The sequence below is a fragment of the Scylla paramamosain genome, chromosome 30 (genome assembly GCF_035594125.1).
Source record: "Scylla paramamosain isolate STU-SP2022 chromosome 30, ASM3559412v1, whole genome shotgun sequence".
Classification (NCBI taxonomy): domain Eukaryota; kingdom Metazoa; phylum Arthropoda; class Malacostraca; order Decapoda; family Portunidae; genus Scylla; species Scylla paramamosain.
Window position 1 is genome coordinate 7,696,615 of NC_087180.1, and position 19,097 is coordinate 7,715,711.

Sequence of the window (19,097 nt, forward strand, 5' to 3'; positions counted from 1 at the left end):
AGAGAGAGAGAGAGAGAGAGGAGAGAGAGAGAGAGAGAGAGAGAGAGAGGCGGTGAGGCCAGTGAGGCAGGAATTTATCGGCCAGCCCACCATTTTGTTGCCCCGTCAAGACAAATGAGCATCAGACGAGGCAGCAGACAACCCCCGCGGGAAGCCATACGCACCGCTGCTTTCTCTCTCTCTCTCTCTCTCTTCTCTCTCTCTCTCTCTCTCTCTCTCTCTCTCTCTCTCTCTCTCTCTCTCTCTCTCTCTCTCTCAGGTGCTCTTGAACTATTACGTGTCAGTAACAACTATGATATATAAATAATTGAAAATATTTAAAACAATTAACAAAGTTTTATAGAACATTTACATGCATACAGCAAGAAGAAAAGGAGGTGAAGGAGGAGGAGGAGGAGGAGGAGATGAAAAAGAAAAAAAGAAAAGGAAGAAGACGACGACGACACGTAGGAGGCAGGAAGGGAAGATGCAGAGGAGGAGAAGGAGGAGGCGGAGAAGGAGCAGGAGGAGAGAGATAATGACAAAAACAAAGGGCAAGGAAGACAAGACGTAAATATTGATACTCTTATTCCTAGAGAGAGAGAGAGAGAGAGAGAGAGAGAGAGAGAGAGAGAGAGAGAGAGAGAGAGAGAGAGAGAGAGAGAGAGAGAGAGAGAGAGAGAGAGAGAGAGAGAGAGAGAGACCTTTACTCTCATCTTTGCTTCCTTCACAATCATTTCCAATTCTCCTTTTAATTATTTATTCTTTCTTCACTTGCACTTCGTCCTTTCTTCTCCTCTTCCTCCCCCTTCTCCACGTTAACAAATCACTCTGGTCATCTTCCTTTTCGTTTTATTCTTATTCTTCTACCATCACATCTACTCCTACCTCAAACTACCCTTCCTCCTCTTCCTCCTCCTACTCCTCCCCCCTCCTCCTCCTCGGACAAAGATGGTCAGAACCTCAATGGAAACCTGATGAACATGGCTGATCAATCCATCTGACCACCCCTGAGAGCTCCTCCTCCTCCTTCTCCTCCTCCTCCTCCTCCTCCTCCTCCTCCTCCTCCTCCTCATCCTCCTCCTCCTCCTCCTCCCTTACCCATGTAAAGGGGAAGAGAAGAGTGAGCAGGAAGAGGTAGGTTGAAGAAAAATTAGCAAGATTTGGTGTTGAGAGAAGAGAGAGAGAGAGAGAGAGAGAGAGAGAGAGAGAGAGAGAGAGAGAGAGAGAGAGAGAGAGAGAGAGAGAGAGAGAGAGCTTTCGCCTTGAGCCCAAACCTTACAAGATGGTCCGAAGAAGGAGAGAAGAAGGAAAGAAAGAAGGAAGGAGGGAAGGAAAGAAAATGAAGAAAGAAGGAAAAAGAGGTGAGAAAGATGCAATTTTTCCTCCTTTCCTCTAATCTCGCAGGAAATCACGTGATGTGGAATGTTTTTGGCTGTAACCCTCTTCTTCCTCTCCTTCCTCTTCCAATAGTCTTTTTTTTCCTTCTTTTTCCCTCTCCCTCTCTCTCCCTTTCCCTCTTCCTCTCTCCCTCCACGCCGCGGTCGCTTGGGGGATGAAATGTCATTAGTAAATAAAAGAAAAATGAGGGAAACTCCTGATCCTTGGACCAATTAGGAGGTGACGTCAGCTTAGAGGAGGAGGAGGAGGAGAGGAGGAGGAGGAGGAGGAGGAGGAGGAGGAGGAGGAGGAAAATAAACAGGGCATAACTATCTAGAATGAAGTGAAAAGGTTCCTCAAAATCTACCCTTGGTCTCTCCTTCATTAGGCGATAAGCAAGAGAGAAGGAAATAGATCTTCACGCCATCTACCGGGAGGCTCAGGACTAATTACTGCGTGGTAGTTATTTACAATGTCAAGGCTCTCTCTCTCTCTCTCTCTCTCTCTCTCTCTCTCTCTCTCTCTCTCTCTCTCTCTCTCTCTCTCTCTCTCTCTCTCTCTCTCGAAGCTGTAATAAATTAAACTGAGGAATATACTCTGGAAAAAATTAATAGAGAAGAAACAGGATAAAGAATAATACTAGTAATAAAAAAAAGCGAGAGACAGAGAGAGGAAACATACTCGTATGTCAGATTATTTACTGGAGGATTGGATCGGCTGTAAGGAGGATTGAGTCGGGTTTGAAAAGTTTTGGAATCCCTTCACTCGACAGTCAGCTTGTTACCCCTAATAGGATTACCGCCTCCCGCCGGCACAAAGCCTCTACCGTATTTTGTCGCTAATTGGATGAAGGCGTTTCCAGACTGCCTGTAATTAGGAGTTTCTTGTATAAGTCACAAAAATATTCTTTATACTTTCACGGGACAAGTGAATCAACTCATGTCGACTTTCCGTTCATCTGCCAAAACGCTTTATTCGCCTCCTGGTTAATTGAATGTGTGCAAACTTCAGTGGGATTCCAAATTTGCGAGAGATGAGAATGCAAAATGTTAGTGTTTTGTATTTTCTCATTTTTTCCCGCCTATTGCACTGAACGAAACTGCAAATTGCATTCACGCGGATGAGTCAGACGCATAGTAATATAAACAATATAAATAATCTCTTTTTTGCCGTAATGACAATCATGGTGACTGTCTGAAGCGCGCTCAGCCTAATCAAATCCGCTGCTGACGTGGAGAAAAATAATAATAACCACTAGGGCGAGGATCTGGAAATTAGAAGCTGAGCAATTTTACACACACACACACACACACACACACACACACACACACACACACACTGACGCTTTGATGAGTTTGATACAGAAGATGTAAATCTTTTATATTTTACGTCTTTTTACTTTAGATAACGCAACTTATCATATACAATCTCGCTCGGGCCAACATATCCCCTGCTATTTGTTTTTATTTTGTGTTTCTTTGAGTTCCTTTGCGGTACGTGCAAGAACCATCCAAAATTTTAAGGACCATTTTCTGAAACACTTCTGTCCGCACCTGGAATACTTTCAAAAGGCTCTATATGAAGTAACACGGATTTTTAAGAATGTTTTTTTTTATGGTTCTAGTGACATATTAACAAAGTTTCTACATTATCAAGAAACATTGTCGAGAACGTTGCTAATCATTTCTGTGGCCTTTGGAAATAGTAGTGGTGAGGGACCAAGGCGCCTCATAATACGGGTCTAAGACTTGACTGGATAAAGGTAGACAGTGAGAGAAGGCAACACAAGCTTGAATCAATGCATGCATACTTCAAATCAGCAAACAGTTTAGGTAAACCAATGAAGGTGCTTCCAAAACTCAGCACAATACAGTATTAAAGGTGCCCACACATATGCACACACACACGCGCAAGCACACGTGAACGCTCGCACGCACCCACACATCCGGAAAAAAAACCCATGACCAGTTTGGAATACCTTATCATGTTACGCACTTCTTCGCTTCACGGGACATTCTTTATCATTAGTCACGATTGCAGAAACAAAAACCGTCTGGCAAAACTGGATTTTCCGCTCCAAGCAAGTTTTCCTTCTTGTGGTTGTGGTTGTGTTTCTCTCTCTCTCTCTCTCTCTCTCTCTCTCTCTCTCTCTCTCTCTCTCTCTCTCTCTCTCTCTCTCTCTCTCTCTCCATACACATACACACACACACACACATACACACACACACACACACACACACACACACACAACGATATGGTAAGGATACGTCATGCAATGGTTATGTCTTGAAAGTACAGCACATATCAACAGTAATGAGTACGCAGTAAGTAGTACCATGAGTCCTAGACAGTCATCTTTCAAAGAGCACAGCAAGGAGTTATACATGAGGAAGGTTAAAGAAAGACTTACAGAAAATTCACCTTATCGGATACAGCGATAGACTGGAAAATATTACAGGAAAAGGTCTTAGACGAAAAATAACAGGTACGTTAAAAAAAGAAAAGAAGCTGAACATTATTAAAGTACGGAAAAGCGAGCATGATTCAGTTCTAAAAATAAGTAAATGAATTAGTCGCTATATAAACAAATGAATTAATAAAGAAATAAATACATAAGTAAATAAGTACATACATTAAAAACCTACTATTCTGTGTTTTCCTCAAGCTTAATAAAACGGACTGGTGTTAATGTAAAGTGTGGTCTGGAAAGGCATCACAGAGTTTCAAAAGGCGTGAGTGATCATGTTCAGTGGCTGTTCATTTTACTTTCCTCGGTAAGACTGTTAATGCACGCAGACTAAAAGAGAGGAACATTGTTATAGTTTCATTACGTAAGGGGGGAAAAAAAAATTACAAGTCCTCTGCGTAAAAGAAAGGACAATATTTACTGTCGTTCATTTCACAGAGTTATTCTTTCACTTTTAGAATATTCACAACATATAAGCGAGACACAAGTACTGCCGCATTTTTTTTTTCTTGTATAATAACGTACAATACACCCATCGCACCCAGCACTAGCTTACCTATGCCATCTTCCGCAATGTTTACCCGCCACAGCTCACCTACAGCGCTGCCCTCTGTGAACTAATATCAATGAGAGGAGCCAATCAGACTAATTCTCGCACTCTGCCCACCATCGCATTCCTTAACACTGTTCGATAAGGATTCAAAATGGGTAAAAATCAATTTGCGAAAAATTCATCACGTGAAAAAAAAAAATTGGTAAATTTGTCCCCAATCTCTACCCACGGCCCACGGCGTTATTATTAATTTCCGACAAGTAGTGTAATCATTAGAAATGATGTGAATAGTGAGAAGAACAAAATGAGGTAGGTTATTACCACGTAGTGTGTAATGGCTTAAACTATAATAAAACCAAAAAAAATTGCTAGGAAAAAAAAAAAAACGAGTGGAATAAAGTAATGAATGAAAGTAAATATTGCCAGTAAATACATATTGATTAAATAAATAAAAAAATAAATAAATGTAAGTAAAATTTTCGGAAACCCGCATCCTTTTGATTATGAAAAAGAAACGTGTCACATATATATTGTTAAGTATATATTTATCATGCCTGACCTACTAAACAGTACATACGTGTCAAATTTACCTGTTGATGGCGTAGGTACTCAGCCGGTCATCAGGTAAGGGCCAACGAGTCAGCTGTTGTTCGTTCTTCCTTGGTGTTTCTTGTGAGAGAAGAAACAACGAAGAAAGCAATTCCAGCTCACCTCAGTTTTTTTTTTTTTTTTCTTACCTTTTCAGCAGCACAGTGTACTCGTATATTACCACAGGGGAGAAGAAGGAGAGGAAGACCGATAAAGAGGTGAATCGACTGTGTGAAGAGAGGATGTAAGACTGAACGGGACAAACGAAGCAGAAGCGTACAATAGAACCACGTGGAGAAGGTTCATTCGAAACAGCGAATCCCTATAGAAAATAGACACAGACTAAGAAATATATCTTTAAACACTACGTTTACTTAAACTTAATTAAATAAACACTTGTTAGTAAAAGCTCAGCCACCAAGTATCTATCTATCACACACACTATTAATTATCAGCGATAGAAGTTTTGGTGATCTTTCCACCACAACAGCAAAACATAAACTAATGCGGTCATCCTTGCGCACGACACTGCTTCCTGTCTCTGTTGATGTGGGTTGTGTCCTTTGTTTATCCATCGGTGCCTCTATTTATGTTGCAGCATTAGTTTGTGGAATTGAATCAATCAACGGAAGATACATAACGGCAGATATATAATATAATCGTAGTTTCTTATGATAATAAAAAAAAAAAACAGTACAAACTTTTTCCATATCAGTTTAGTTGCCAGATTCTGTGATTTATTGTGTAGATTATTTTCAGATCCTTCTTCATTATGTAGCACCAGGTCATCATTTTCATATTCCTGTATGATGTATTCTTCGGGAAGTAGACGACAACAGAACACTATAAAAACATGTGTTAAATTTACATTCGCAGGTAGCACTATGCTGCCAGACGTACGTAGGTAAATCCGAGAGCCGAGACCAAGGATAACTGTACTGTACTTCCCCTGGACAAGACCACAATAGAAAACCTTATCTATCAAAACCTTACTATCAAAACCATAATGAATAAACACCCTTCTATTTTACCTTATTCCTACCATAGTCCTTGCATGTAATTAGAGATACACAACATCTGTAACAAACCTCCAAGCAGAGACAAGGAGAGGCTGGACCATAATCAAAACACTAGGATAAAACCGATGACGACGACCTGATAATGCCGTCCATTCTGTGGGTTAACACATGAAGAATTAAGATGCCCAGTTTCTTTCTTCGCCATCCTTGCCTACCCAGTCATCGCTAGCCGGTACCTCTTCTCAAGGCCGGGTGACGCAAAGCAACATAACGTGACCGCGGACACTATAAGCAGATATTACATTGCTGCTTAGTCCCTTCATTCTCTGTAACAGTAACCGTGGATAAGATGACCACGGGAATCAATACACAGCAACACAGCAGAACACGCCGAAGGGGACGATATACAACATACGGGACTGGATAATAAACACGACATAGCGCATAACACAGCCAACTAAATCCACACACACACACACACACACACACACACACACACACATCTGCAGCTGAAGCCTCCACCATTACTCACCCTCGTCCTCGATCACTAATCCAACGGGAAATCCAGGCTGGGTAAAGATTCAACAACTATTATCCAATCACAGACGCGGGGTCCTGCCTGACAGCGGTAATAGCCTATCTCATGGGCCAATTACTGCGACGTTTGACCCCTGACGTCGCCCCAGATTCTCCTCCTCTTCCCCCCCGCGGCCAGAACGATTGGACTTTTGCCCCACTCCCCCCTAAGTCGTGCTCCTAGTCGTCCTTATGCGTGTATCTGTGTGTTAGTGTGTAATGTTTCCCCCACTACCCACTAATTCGTTCTTGGCCTGTAATCGTGTTTCTATGTAGTGTTTTTCCACTATCCCCGAAGGTCGTACTCGTAGGTGCATATTAGCGTGTAATGTCTGCCCTAGTGTCACCTTTAAATCGTACTCGTAATTGTCGTTATGCTCATCTCCATATTAGTGTGCAGTGTTTTTCGTCCTCCCGTAAGTTGTACTCGCAGTCGTTCATGTGTCCCTATGTGTATTAGTGGATTATGTTTCGTGTCCACCTATCATCCTCATCCATAGATTGGTCTGGTCTCCCTCTGTGTTATCCGTTTTCCATTAATCTCAAGTCTTCTGATCTGCTGGCGACCTTGCAAATCCTGATAACTTGTTTCTGTTCTTATCAACTTGGGTGAACGAAATGTACAGCAATATTCAAAAGAACTATAAGGAACATAAAGAATGAACAAAAAGCAGTGGATATTTTGTTGGGCCATACGAAGTTGTTATTGTTGTTTTCTTATAAGAGTTGTTTGTGTTTTGTTTTGGTTTCGTTTGGTTTGGTTTGTTTCCTTTAATTTGTTTGTTTGTTTGTTTGTTGATGGTGGGTGTTTGGTTCCGTATGATCTGTATTTCATTGTATTTCTCTTTGCATATTGTTGTTGTTTTATTATTATTTTTTTTATATCGTTTAATCTCTCTCTCTCTCTCTCTCTCTCTCTCTCTCTCTCTCTCTCTCTCTCTCTCTCTCTCTCTCTCTCTCTCTCTCTCTCTCTCTCTCTCTCTCATAACAGCACACATCTCCTAACTCACCGCCATCCTCATTATCTTTAATCTATCATCCTTTTATAATTTCCAGTCATCTCATTAAGTTTACGTTCTCATCTCATGTCCACTCCACTCCCCTGCCTTAATGCTCATCCCAGCCTCCCTCCCTCCCTTCCTCCTCCTCCTCCTCCTCCTCCTCCTCCTCCTCCTCCTCCTCCTCCTCCTCCCGTTGCTGCTGCTGCTGATGCTCCTCGTCCTCCTAATTTCCACTGTCCGTCTAAGCAGGGTTGACGTTCTCTCTGTAGCCACGAACGAGGGAATGGGCAGAGAGCGTCAATCTGATGGGGGCGCCTCTCTCTGATTGCTGCCGCCTGATTGCCATTTTGCAGCGAAGGTGAAATGGAAGGCAGAGGCGTGACATTATTGCTGAGTGGACAAAGTGGAAATGCTCTCTCTCTCTCTCTCTCTCTCTCTCTCTCTCTCTCTCTCTCTCTCTCTCTCTCTCTCTCTCTCTCTCTCTCTCTCTCTCTCTCTCTCTCACGTGTTTTGATGGGTTCCAAAGCCGCCATAGATGAATTTAATCGTCACAGGTGCAATTCCATCACGTTCCCAAAACACGCCATTTCGCCAGGTCTGTTTGAGTCTCCGCTACACTGCCTCCGTGTTCTGTAAACCTTATTCCCTTGTGCGACTTAATTCTTCACTATTTTGTACAACGTATATGCATTTTTTTTTTTGTGTATACTATTCCATCTTTCTCTCTCTATATATACTCAATCTCATCTCCCATGGTGTGTGTGTGTGTGTGTGTGTGTGTGTGTGTGTGTGTGTGTGTGCGTGTGTGTGTGTGTGTGTGTGTGTGTGTGTGTGTGTGTGTGTGTGTGTGTTTAGATTTTTTTCCACTCTCATTGCAAATCTGTTCAGCTGTGTCAGAGCCGCCCGCCCATGCACGGCTCTTTTCAGCGAGCATTTATGTTTCAAAGGAGTCATCAGCAGCCATCGAAACACGAGTAGATGGAAAATGCATGGTGTGACTCTTTTTTAATTCTAGCTTTTCATTAACTTTTTTTTTTTTTTTGCCATATTCAGTTGTTTGAGTGTGATTGTTTTATGTGTGTGTGTGTATGTATGTGTGTGTGTGTGTGTGTGTGTGTGTGTGTGTGTGTGTGTGTGTGTGTGTGTGTGTGTGTGTGTGTGTGTGTGTGTGTTTTCATACTCTCTTTTTTTTTTCTTTTGCCATCCGGTTCCAGGTGTCCGTCACTTATCAACCTTTCAAGTCCGTGCATGCAAGCTTCCAGAGTCTGCAACCCCACATGAGTCACCAGTCACTGTGAAATAGCTGCAGGACACGTGACATGACTTACGTGTTGGTAGACAGGTGACTGCGAGGTGTGTGTGAATATTATATAATGGTAATGAGCACAAATGAAGACTTGCATAATTAATACCGTTTGGTCTCTTTCTTCTAATTTTCCATTCGTTTTTACCAACTGTCTACATGAAGAGGTGACTAAGACGCAGATGTATTTGTTCTAAGCTGTATTGTACAGAGGGGTAAGGGACTGGTCTCCCTCTCTCCTTTCACTTTCCATATACCTCTGCCACTTCCTCCCTTCCTCCAACCCTCTTTCCTATGTTTTTTGCCCTCACCCGTTTCTCCTCTACTCCTCAGTACCGCAAGCAACACACGCAACACGCAGCACTCACTAAGTATGCACAAAACACCTGCTGCTTCTATGACATGAAGAAAACACTGTAACTTTGCCCGCCGCGTCCCGCCACCAGCATCACTATCATCACCTAGCGTATGTTTTGCGAGGTTGGCGCCTTTGTTTACCGAGGACTTAACTACCTCCTCTCTACACACGAGAACAGACAAGCTTAAAACTCTGTAGTTTTTTTTTTCTTGTTTTTTTCACCCTTCGCATGGATACCGCAAGCTCTTCCCTCACCGCAAGCGGTAACATAGCGCCCGATACGCGCCCGAACTCGGAGATAAAGAAAGCTGCTGCTCACTCCACGAAGCGCTTAGGAAATCCACTTCAAGCATTCGAACCTACTTGACTCACTGTCCTCTGCCCCTCAGCTCCTGCCGCGGGTGTGGGCGTGGCTGTGGGCCTCGGCGTGCTGCTGGCGGGAGGAGGGAGCAGTGAGGTGGTTCCCATAGATGAGTGAGCGCTGAATCTGTATCTTCTTCTCCTCGCTGGCTTGAATGAGCAGCCACGTGAGATCGTCGAACACCAAACGATGGTTTGAGCCCAGACCAGCCTCCAGGATCTCCTCAGCCTCCCTCAGGTGCTCGAAGGCGTCTGAGAAGGCCAGGTTGCACAGCTCAATCTTGCCCAGCCTCATGAGGAACAAGCCGTAGGTCGGATGCTTGGCTCCGTAATAATGTCTGTGCCGAGGAAATGCCGGAACGGTCATCATTTAACTGCTCCTGATGTTACATGTGCTGGTGCTTTTATCACCAGTGCAGTTACTGTAGCTGTTATTATTATTACTACCACTATTACTACTCGTGCGTTGATTCTGCTATCTATGAGTTTGTTGTTACCCGTGTTTGTGCTACTGTTGCTAATACCACTCGTGCTATTACTAGGCTACCGGCGCTATTCCCCCCACTAGTTCACATGGTACTACTCGCACTATTGTCGCCATTACTGCGAGTGTTGCCTCTTCAGCTCTTGCTTTTATTACATATTGCTATTGTCACTGCTGATGCCACCGCTCTTGCTACTTCTGAAGTGTCCCTGCTGTTGTTACTACTTATGGCACTGCAAGACTGGCGGAAAGATTACGTGGAGCGGGAAGGAAGGGCATCTCACCTCATGGCTGCGTGGTTCTTCTTGGCGAGTCCCCAGGCGGTGTGCCAACCCTGGCGGACGAAGGTGGCCATGAGCTGGGCGTCCAGCGCCTTGGCCCGCAGCAGGTTGAGTGGGTGCATGAGGCCTTCTTGCGCCGCCACCACCTCCATCCACACCTCCAGGTCTGACGCACGCACGGACACGGTAACAAGAAACTAACAATATACGTACAGTTTACAGCAGACGTTCAGTTGCATTTTCAGTCTAAACTCCTCACTGACTTTCTCGCATTTGTAACTAATTGATGAATTAATTAATTAATCAATTAATCAGTCGCTTAATCAGTAAGTTGTTTAGTTAGTCATTCAGTTAGTCAGTGATTGAGTAAATGTGTGGAATGGTCGGATCAGTTATGTGTGGAATGGTCGGATCAACTATTCAGATAGTTCGTTAGCTTTCAAAAAGAATTAACAGGTACAGGAGTGTGAGCACCTGGGTTTGCCTCGTCCAGATCCTTGAGGTGAAGGCGGGTGAGGTCTGCCACGCGGCGGTAGTCTTGCCTCAGGTTATCTGGGAAGGATTTATTACCACACGCGTCGCAAGGCCCCACAGCATCCTCAGCTTCCTCATCCAGGTACACGGGTTCACCGCAAGATCCTGCAGAGAAAATAAAACCGTGAATATAATTTACAAGACTTTGAACAGTTTGCATGATTTTCACCCAAGCGTGCCGCCAAGTGTGTGTGTGTGTATGCACCTACCGCACGGTACCGTGGACGTGAGGAGGTCATGGGCGTCATCCCGGCACAAGCGACAGTCACAAGTGAAGTAGTAGTGGCGCGCGAGGTAGTCCTGGCGGTAGGTGCGGGTGTTCATGATGTCCAGGTAGCTGATCCTCACCTGTGGAGGCACAAGGGAAACGAGGTGTGGGAATGCGAGGATAATGTGTGCTGTGGAGGCATGAAGGTCACGAGGTATGTGACGGAGCTGTGAGGAGTGTGAGGAGGTATGAAGGCAGAGCAAAGATACGTAGAATACACATGTAAACTTAATTATTGAAACTTTCTTTAGTAATCTTGACTCATACACTCCTAATCTAAAAAGAAGAGACAATACAGATTTGTAGGCAGGGTGTGGAGCACTGAGACTCTCGAACAAAGAGATACTCCGCCGGTAATTCAGAGTCCGAAGGATTACACACTCCCCAGGTTACTGAAACCAGTAATACAGTGTTTGAATATTAACCAATGATATTGCATGAAAAATACGTGGATGTTTTTGCAATCAGGGACATGTACGAATATAACCAAGACGATGCTGATTTCCGCTCCCCAAGAGGTCCCCAGCAATACATAAAAATAACTTTACCATAGCCTTGCTTTGATTTAGAACTTCAGGAGTCCCACAAGCCAGCGCGTGTGCCAAGCCATGCCCGGAAACCCACACCCTGCCTGTCAGTAACAATATCTCACCTGCAAGTAATTCATGCACAATTTTTACAAGACTATCATCAGACGGAGGCCTTGAGATGAAGTGGAAATACTGCAGTATTAATGAAGCACCGCGACAGTAATCACCCCCTGATCGATAGCGAGCTCCTTGTGGAGAGGCACCCCTGAACACTGCCGGCCCTGAGGACACTCCACGCGCGACCCAATGTTTTGACTTTAATCTTCACCTGATGAATATCAATAGAGTCTCGATGACGCACTAACGCACCAGTTTATGCATGTGTGTCACCATTATGTTCTCCTCTTGTAAACTGATGACTTCCACGAAACTGATCAGTGTGTGTGTGTGTGTGTGTGTGTGTGTATGTGTGTGTGTGATAATGTTTACTATGCATACGTGATAAGACGTGTTATGTATCATGCTAAATTTCACTCCCTAAACCCTTTCTTCCTCGCTACCCTTCCCTCCCCTCTCCCTCCCTCCCTCCCCCCATCCTCCCCTCGGTGCAAAGATAGCACCAGAGGGGAATATATAGTCTCGGGTGCTGCCTGCCTCCCCTACCCATGACAGTGCTCAATGCCAAAACCCTTACCACCCCACCCTCTTTCCCCTTCCCTCCCGCCTCTCCCCTGTCATCGCCGCCTCACAAGGAAGCTCTTAGCATGTTGAGAAGACAGACAGACGCACACACAGACACCAAGACACCGTTAACTGTACCCACACCCTGATCTCCCTCGTGCAATTTGTAAAGATTCAACTACAATTTATACCGCTAGCCTGCCACGCCCTACCACTTGCCTATTTGTGACTTACCCCGACCTAGCCCTTTCCTGCAGCCTTGGCAGAGGGGAGGGTGAGGGTGGCAAGGCGTGGGCGTGATGGGTGGGCTGAGACTAAATAATGAGGCTTTAATGTGCCTCCCTTTTTGATGGAATAGGAGAAGGGGAAGGCAAAATGACTGACTAAATGAGAGAGAGAGAGAGAGAGAGAGAGAGAGAGAGAGAGAGAGAGAGAGAGAGAGAGAGAGAGAGAGAGTCATGTGATTCTTCCTCGTCTGTCACTCTTTCCTAATTCATGTCTTTCTAATTAAGGCTCTTCCCTTCCTTTACTAATTCCTTCCTGCCTTCCCTTCCTTCCCCATCACGCCTATACATATACAGGGCTGTACCGAAGCAGGTGTGCGCCAGGTGAGAGGTGAGGGAGCCTGATACACCTGGCTTGTTAACGTCAACAGGTGAGGGTGTCAAGTCGAGACAGGTGACATGAAAAAAAAAAAAAAAAATGGATTAAGAAAAGACAACAAAAAAACAAACAAACAGGTGACAAAGTTAAGGTGCTTCTCATCTGAACATAGTGAGAATAAGTACTTGAAGATAATTGGATGGGTAAAGTCTAAACATGTCCGAAGTAATTAAAGAAAGTAAAATGGGTTAAGAATAAATTGAACATAAGTATAAATCAATGACAAATATTAAGGATGTTTCTCTTATTAATGCGGTAAAAAAAAAAAAAAATAAATAAATACATAATTAGTAAGTGGATGGATAGATAAGTGAACGAGGTAAAAATAACTATGAAAATAAGAAAAAAAAACTACGATATGATATTATTAAGGATGTTTTTCCTATCAATGCGATGAAGATCTGCCTAACTGAATACATAGTTACTAAGTTGGTGGATGAATTAGCGAACGAAGTAGAAATAACTATGAAAATTCTCTGTTATCACTGCTAAAGTTGAAAAGTCATGACCTTACCATCAGGAACTCTTTGTTATGGTTGGCTGCAGTGGAACTCTGCAAATCAATTTCATTTTATTATTATTGGGAAGAAAGTCTCCTCTGGTTAGCTCCTTCTACTTACCTCTTTGTACCTCCCTGATTGTATTTGTCTATTTGTGTTTAATTAACCGTGTTTGTCTAGTTGGATTTGCCTAGTTGTGATATACAGGCTTAGGCTGGTCATGTCGTCTTGTCTGGGTGTCTATTTATATCTTTCCGGCCTTTCTGTATGTGTGTGTGTGTGTGTGTGTGTGTGTGTGTGTGTGTGTGTGTGTGTGTGTGGCCAACCTTACCTATATCTCCTCTCCACGAACCTCCTCTTTCCCCTCTTCCTCCTCCTCCTCCTCCTCCTCCTCCTCCCCCTCCTCCTCCTCCTCCTCCTCCTCCTCCTCTTCCTCCTACTCCCCGGGTCCCCCACTCACTCTGCTCCAGTCCAGATTGGGCCAGTCCACCAGGGAGCGCACCACCAGCTTGTTCCTGAAGAAGGTGACGAAGGCGTTGGCGTGGCAGTCGTGGTCGATGTAGGACGCCGCGAGGTACAGGCTGGTGCCGATGGGCGTGAGACGGTCGTCCAGGAGGCAGAAACTGTTCACGCGAACCTGGGGAGAGAAGAATGACTGACTGACTGATTTGATTGATTGATTGATTGATTGATCGACTGGGTTATTAATTGGGACCACGCGGATCTGAGGAGACGTGAAGAAGGATTGGTTGATCGACTGATTGACTGGAACTCTTCACGCTGACCTAGGGAAAGTGAAGAATGGTATATTAAGTGAATGCCTGTTTAATTGACTGAATGCACCGTAACACTGGAGTCATGGCGCTGCAGGACACCAGGGTATTGAGGTGAATAAAACAGTAAAATGTTACGGTTTTATTTGCGGGCTTTACTTAACAGTAGATTTGGTTAGTGAGTTCGTCCGTGGTAACTCTCTCCCTTTCACTACTAATTTGGTTTATCTTTCTTTCATTATAAGCCACTCTGAGACACCTTTATTAGTTCTACAGCCACTTTCAACCATCAAACTAGTTGAAATTGCAAAATATATACTTTTAAATCCTCTTTCTTTCTTGTAGCTGTTTATAAAAGTCTCACGCATTACTTTTAGAGCTGTTAACTACTTCATATCGCAGTGAAAGGGTTCAGAGAGGACTGGACAAATATATGATGAGGGATGAAAGGCGGATATAACATCGTGGCCATACGCCGCGAGAACCCAATATACAGAGGTGAACAGTGCATAGAAATTTTTGGTTTCATCTATAGACTTTACTTAAGAATAAAATTGGTTAGCCAGTTCGTTCTGAACCAATGGCAGCTTTAAGAGAAGACTGAACAAATAAACGATTATAGGTGTATGTAACATTGTGGTCACATGGTTCCGCGTCCAGCCAGGAAGGGTATTACGTTAAAAATTATGCATGGATACAAAAAAAAAAAAAAATTATATATATATATATATATATATATATATATATATATATATATATATATATATATATATATATATATATATATATATATATATATATATATATATATATATATATATATATATATATATATATATATATATATATATATATATATGTATATCATACCTACGTCCTAATTATTTAGCGAAGGAAGAAAGTTCAAGGAAAAATTGTTAATATGGAGTAAGGTTGAGCATTCATAAAACGTGTAATACATATAAAGGATAATGGAACTTTTACTATAAGAAACAAAATAATAGATAAGAATATGAGTGATAGATTAACATAAAAAAAGGAAGAGAACAAAATTTGCACCTGAATGCCACATGAAATATAAAAGGAAGCAATGCAAAGCAAAAGATTCAAGCACCATGCAGGAAACAAGAAGGATAGATTGTAAATAGAGAGACGTTTCATGAATACCGATATGAAGCATTAGTGAAACATAAAACCAAACAGTAACACGAAACATCAATTCTGACAAAAATAATAGTGAGGCTTAAAGTCGAAGGAACTATTTTCAGAGAGAGAGAGAGAGAGAGAGAGAGAGAGAGAGAGAGAGAGAGAGAGAGAGAGAGAGAGAGACTAAATATCTATCCGGCTGAGTCGCTTTCTCACTGTTGCCAACAAAATCATATTAGATGAGATACTAGTTATGACCCTATATCTTAGGGCAAACACTTTTATACACGCTCCCCTCTCTCTCTCTCTCTCTCTCTCTCTCTCTCTCTCTCTCTCTCTCTCTCTCTCTCATACACACACACGGAGCCAATGCCACTTAAATTAAGAACATGGAAATCTTGCCCGTATAACCCATTATCACACACACACACACACACACACACACACACACACACTCGCACTCACCTTGCCAAAGATTTCCAACAGGTAGTCTCGAGTGGGCATGACTCTCTTCCCCACCAGCTGGCGAAGGTCTGGCATCAGGCTGTCCAGGTTCTTCGTCTGCTCCTCGTCCCTGCTCACCTCCCTTCGGTCTGCAGGGGTCACGGTGTTCGCGCCGCCGGCAAGAAGGTGGCGTTGGTGGTAGTGGTGATGATTGTGGAGAAGGAAGAGGAGAAGGAGAAAGGGGGGAGAAGAGGAGGAGGAAGAAGAAGGAGCAGAAGAAAGAGAAGGATTGATTAGCTATTGTGTCTCTGATGTGTATATGTGTCTGTTCTGTAGGTTTTGTCACTCTGCACACTTCCATGGAATTGTATTTACATATTCATCTAAGTATTACCCATTCCTTTTAATTCCCTGAAATTAGCGCAATGTATAGATGAATTTTATATATTTCATTACATTTCACTCCATTTTCCACGTGCCCTTTAGTGTGCTTACCAGTATTGGGTTGAAGAGAACAGAATAATACTAGAGTCGTACACACACACACACACACACACACACACACACACACACACACACACACACACACACACTTACGGCTCACAAGGTCCTTAAAGCGTCTACTTCTTTTGTCGTCAATCTTCTCCACGCGCGCCTCACCGCCGTCCTGTCAAGCGTGGAGTCAGGGAGGAAGAAAAACGACGGTCACTCTCACGCTCGTGGCCAGGGAGGGAAAGCGCGAGGCAAGGCAAACGGTAATTTTCTGAAGTAAATATTTTGATCACACGAATTATGGGCAAGAGGCGGAAGGGGAACTTGGGGCAAAAAACTCAGAAGTTGCATATTTTTTTCCCGTCTGCACATTTATGTCCTGAACTTTATTATATTACATCTTTTACTTTGGGTCAGATAGTGTAGCTTATTAGTCTCGTTCGGGGAAACAGGTAAGCTGCTGTTTGCTCTTCCTCTGGTTACATTAATCCTCTGAATCTGGTTGTCCTTTTATGTTCTTTTTTGGGCTAAGATTACATGATTTTATGCACCTTTATTTCTGCTCATGGTATAAGTGAATTGCGTATATATTGTGGCTAGTAAAATCTTGTGCCTAAAATATTTTATATTCTTAAAATGGACCATTTAAGTAAGTTCCAAGACGCCTCCCGCATCTTATGGATCAACCTTCCCACTGCGATATGCAACAGTTCACGGCACTAATTCAGCAATGTGCTAAATTTTTACAAGTGCCTAGAAGAAAAATAGGGTAAAAAAAAAATGGTTTCCAGTGACTAGCTAGTACGATATTTGGAGGTGGCTGTATAAGAGAAAGAATGTCTCGGAGTGGTGAGTGATTCAGGGGCGATGTGCCGAGTAGCAGCGAGAGAGTAAGCACGTCCCGACTTTACAACTCCAGCCTCTGATTTTTATGAGTGTGACTTTTGATTTCTGTTGGTATTCCTGTCGTGTATAAAAGGAAAGCATTAAAGTTTTGTTCCGCGAGACATGGAGTAAGGTTAGTGGGTCGCTTCTTAGATCGTTATATGATCCCGTTGTTGCGACGCGTTCAGTCAGTCAGGCAGTCAATCAATTGCTTTGCTTCAGGCATGTGATGTGAGGGAATGGCTGTGTTCCAGGGGAGGAGGAGCAGAGGAGGGAGCGCCTCAAAGAATGGAGTTACTAATTTTGTTTATATTATGCATGACAGTCTGGAAACTAGATGCAATATAGTTATTGTGGAGTTGCGTGTGGCAGTGCTCCATCACTCCTGACACAAGCATAAGGTGAAGTAAGGCAGTGACTGCCTCGTGCCGGTGTGACGTGAGCGGCTGGGGTGACTCAGATGAAGGTTGAACAGAAGAGCGACAGGCAAATAAGCAAATGGGATTGACTCGATAAAAATATACGGATTAAGAATAATTATGGCGAACGCATCATTGCTGTCACCACAGCTAGCAGTCTTATACTTAAATATATAATAATATATTGTTTATTTCTCAATGGACTATATTATTTCCTGAAACTAGAGAGCGATAAATCATAGTCAATAAATACAAATATGAGTCCACCTTCTCTCACCCTTCTCTCTGCGGACACTGACCTTGAGCACCCAGATGAGCCTCGCGAGGAACCTGGCGGAGTCCTTGGGCTGGTAGTTTGGTCTGCGGCGAAACACCACACATTCCCGCCAGTGGAGGGCACGACCCAGCTCCTGACACATCTCGCTGCAGTAGTAGGCACGCCCGCACCCGGAGCATCGTGTCAACAGGCGGTCCTTCCTGGGACAAAGGGAAGTTATTTCAGTGAGGGCACACCAGCGCCAGAAGTCTTGGGGGAACGGAGCCTCGAGGGTCAGGCGTTGTCTGTTCACAATGCGTCACGTACATCTAAGGAAGGGTGTTTGTTAGCACTCACACGAAGGAGACAAAGCAGTACTCGCAGTAGCAGCCGACGACGGAGGAGTCGAGCAGCGTGCAGAAAGGCTTCGAGGTCAGAATCACGTCGCCTCTCTTGACAGGCTTTTTAGCCAGCAGCGCCTGGGCCCTCAAGCTAATGTAGTCCCGCATGACTGCTGCCACGCGCCCACCTCGCACCACCTGTCGCGGGGCACTGCCTGGGCCTGCCCCGCCCCGCCGCCCCTGACTCACCGCCCCACCTACTTCCCCACACCCACCAAGGTTGGCGCGTGACCCAACACCTTGACTTGGCTCCTTGGCGTGTTGATTGGCGGCGGCGGCGGCGGCGGCTGCGGTGGTGGTGGTGGTGGTGGTGGAGGTAAGGGCGGCGTGGCACATGTGGTGAGGTGGAGTGGCGGCGGCGGACACCTGGGATCAGTGCCCCAGCTAGTATCCGCCTCCTGGTGGTGTGTCTAGACCCTGTTATGGGGCTGACGTCACCACAACATGTGCATGTGAGGATAACTCGATCCTCCTGTGTGTGTGTGTGTGTGTGTGTGTGTGTGTGTGTGTGTGTGTGTGTGTGTGTGTGTGTGTGTGTGTGTGTGTGTGTGTGTGTTCTAGCAGTCTGTCAGACCAATCTTATATATCATAACTGACAATCGTGAGGAGATCTATTAAGTGTAATAATAGATTTATGACCCAAGCAGAGAGAGAGAGAGAGAGAGAGAGAGAGAGAGAGAGAGAGAGAGAGAGAGAGAGAGAGAGAGAGAGAGAGAGACTATCACATCAGAACAACAGAAATGAGCAGCAGTAATA

At 44.0% G+C, this 19,097-nt stretch overlaps 2 protein-coding genes across 2 annotated transcripts in view; both read right to left on the reverse strand.

The window, feature by feature from the left end:
• The window catches only part of LOC135116218 (retinal homeobox protein Rx2-like), a 77,500-nt gene extending 72,032 nt beyond the window's left edge, over positions 1 to 5,468 (reverse strand). The window contains 2 exon segments of the mRNA XM_064033567.1: positions 4,970 to 5,289; positions 5,410 to 5,468. The gene's annotated coding sequence lies outside the window, so the exon portion shown is untranslated.
• A 3,278-nt stretch (positions 5,469 to 8,746) lies between these two features.
• LOC135116058 (histone-lysine N-methyltransferase SMYD3-like) lies at positions 8,747 to 18,473 on the reverse strand. Its single transcript, XM_064033270.1, has 9 exons — positions 18,298 to 18,473; positions 17,984 to 18,161; positions 16,486 to 16,555; positions 15,910 to 16,037; positions 13,986 to 14,162; positions 11,093 to 11,231; positions 10,824 to 10,988; positions 10,353 to 10,515; positions 8,747 to 9,922 (listed from the first exon to the last, which is right to left on the reverse strand). Exons 1-9 carry the CDS (start codon positions 18,447 to 18,449, stop codon positions 9,610 to 9,612), a joined length of 1,485 nt encoding a protein of 494 aa, XP_063889340.1. The 5' UTR covers positions 18,450 to 18,473; the 3' UTR covers positions 8,747 to 9,609.
• Between the last annotated feature and the right edge of the window lie 624 nt (positions 18,474 to 19,097).

Bases quoted from the DNA above. Each gene is read 5' to 3' on its own strand.
- LOC135116058 (XM_064033270.1), bottom strand. From the start codon at position 18,449: ATGCGGGACTACATTAGCTTGAGGGCCCAGGCGCTGCTGGCTAAAAAG. The intron at 11,232-13,985 runs GTGAGTGGGGGA...GTGCCTCCACAG, and splicing joins CCAATCTGGACTGGAGCAGA to GTGAGGATCAGCTACCTGGA. The intron at 10,516-10,823 runs GTGCTCACACTC...TGCGTGCGTCAG, and splicing joins TCTGGACGAGGCAAACCCAG to ACCTGGAGGTGTGGATGGAG.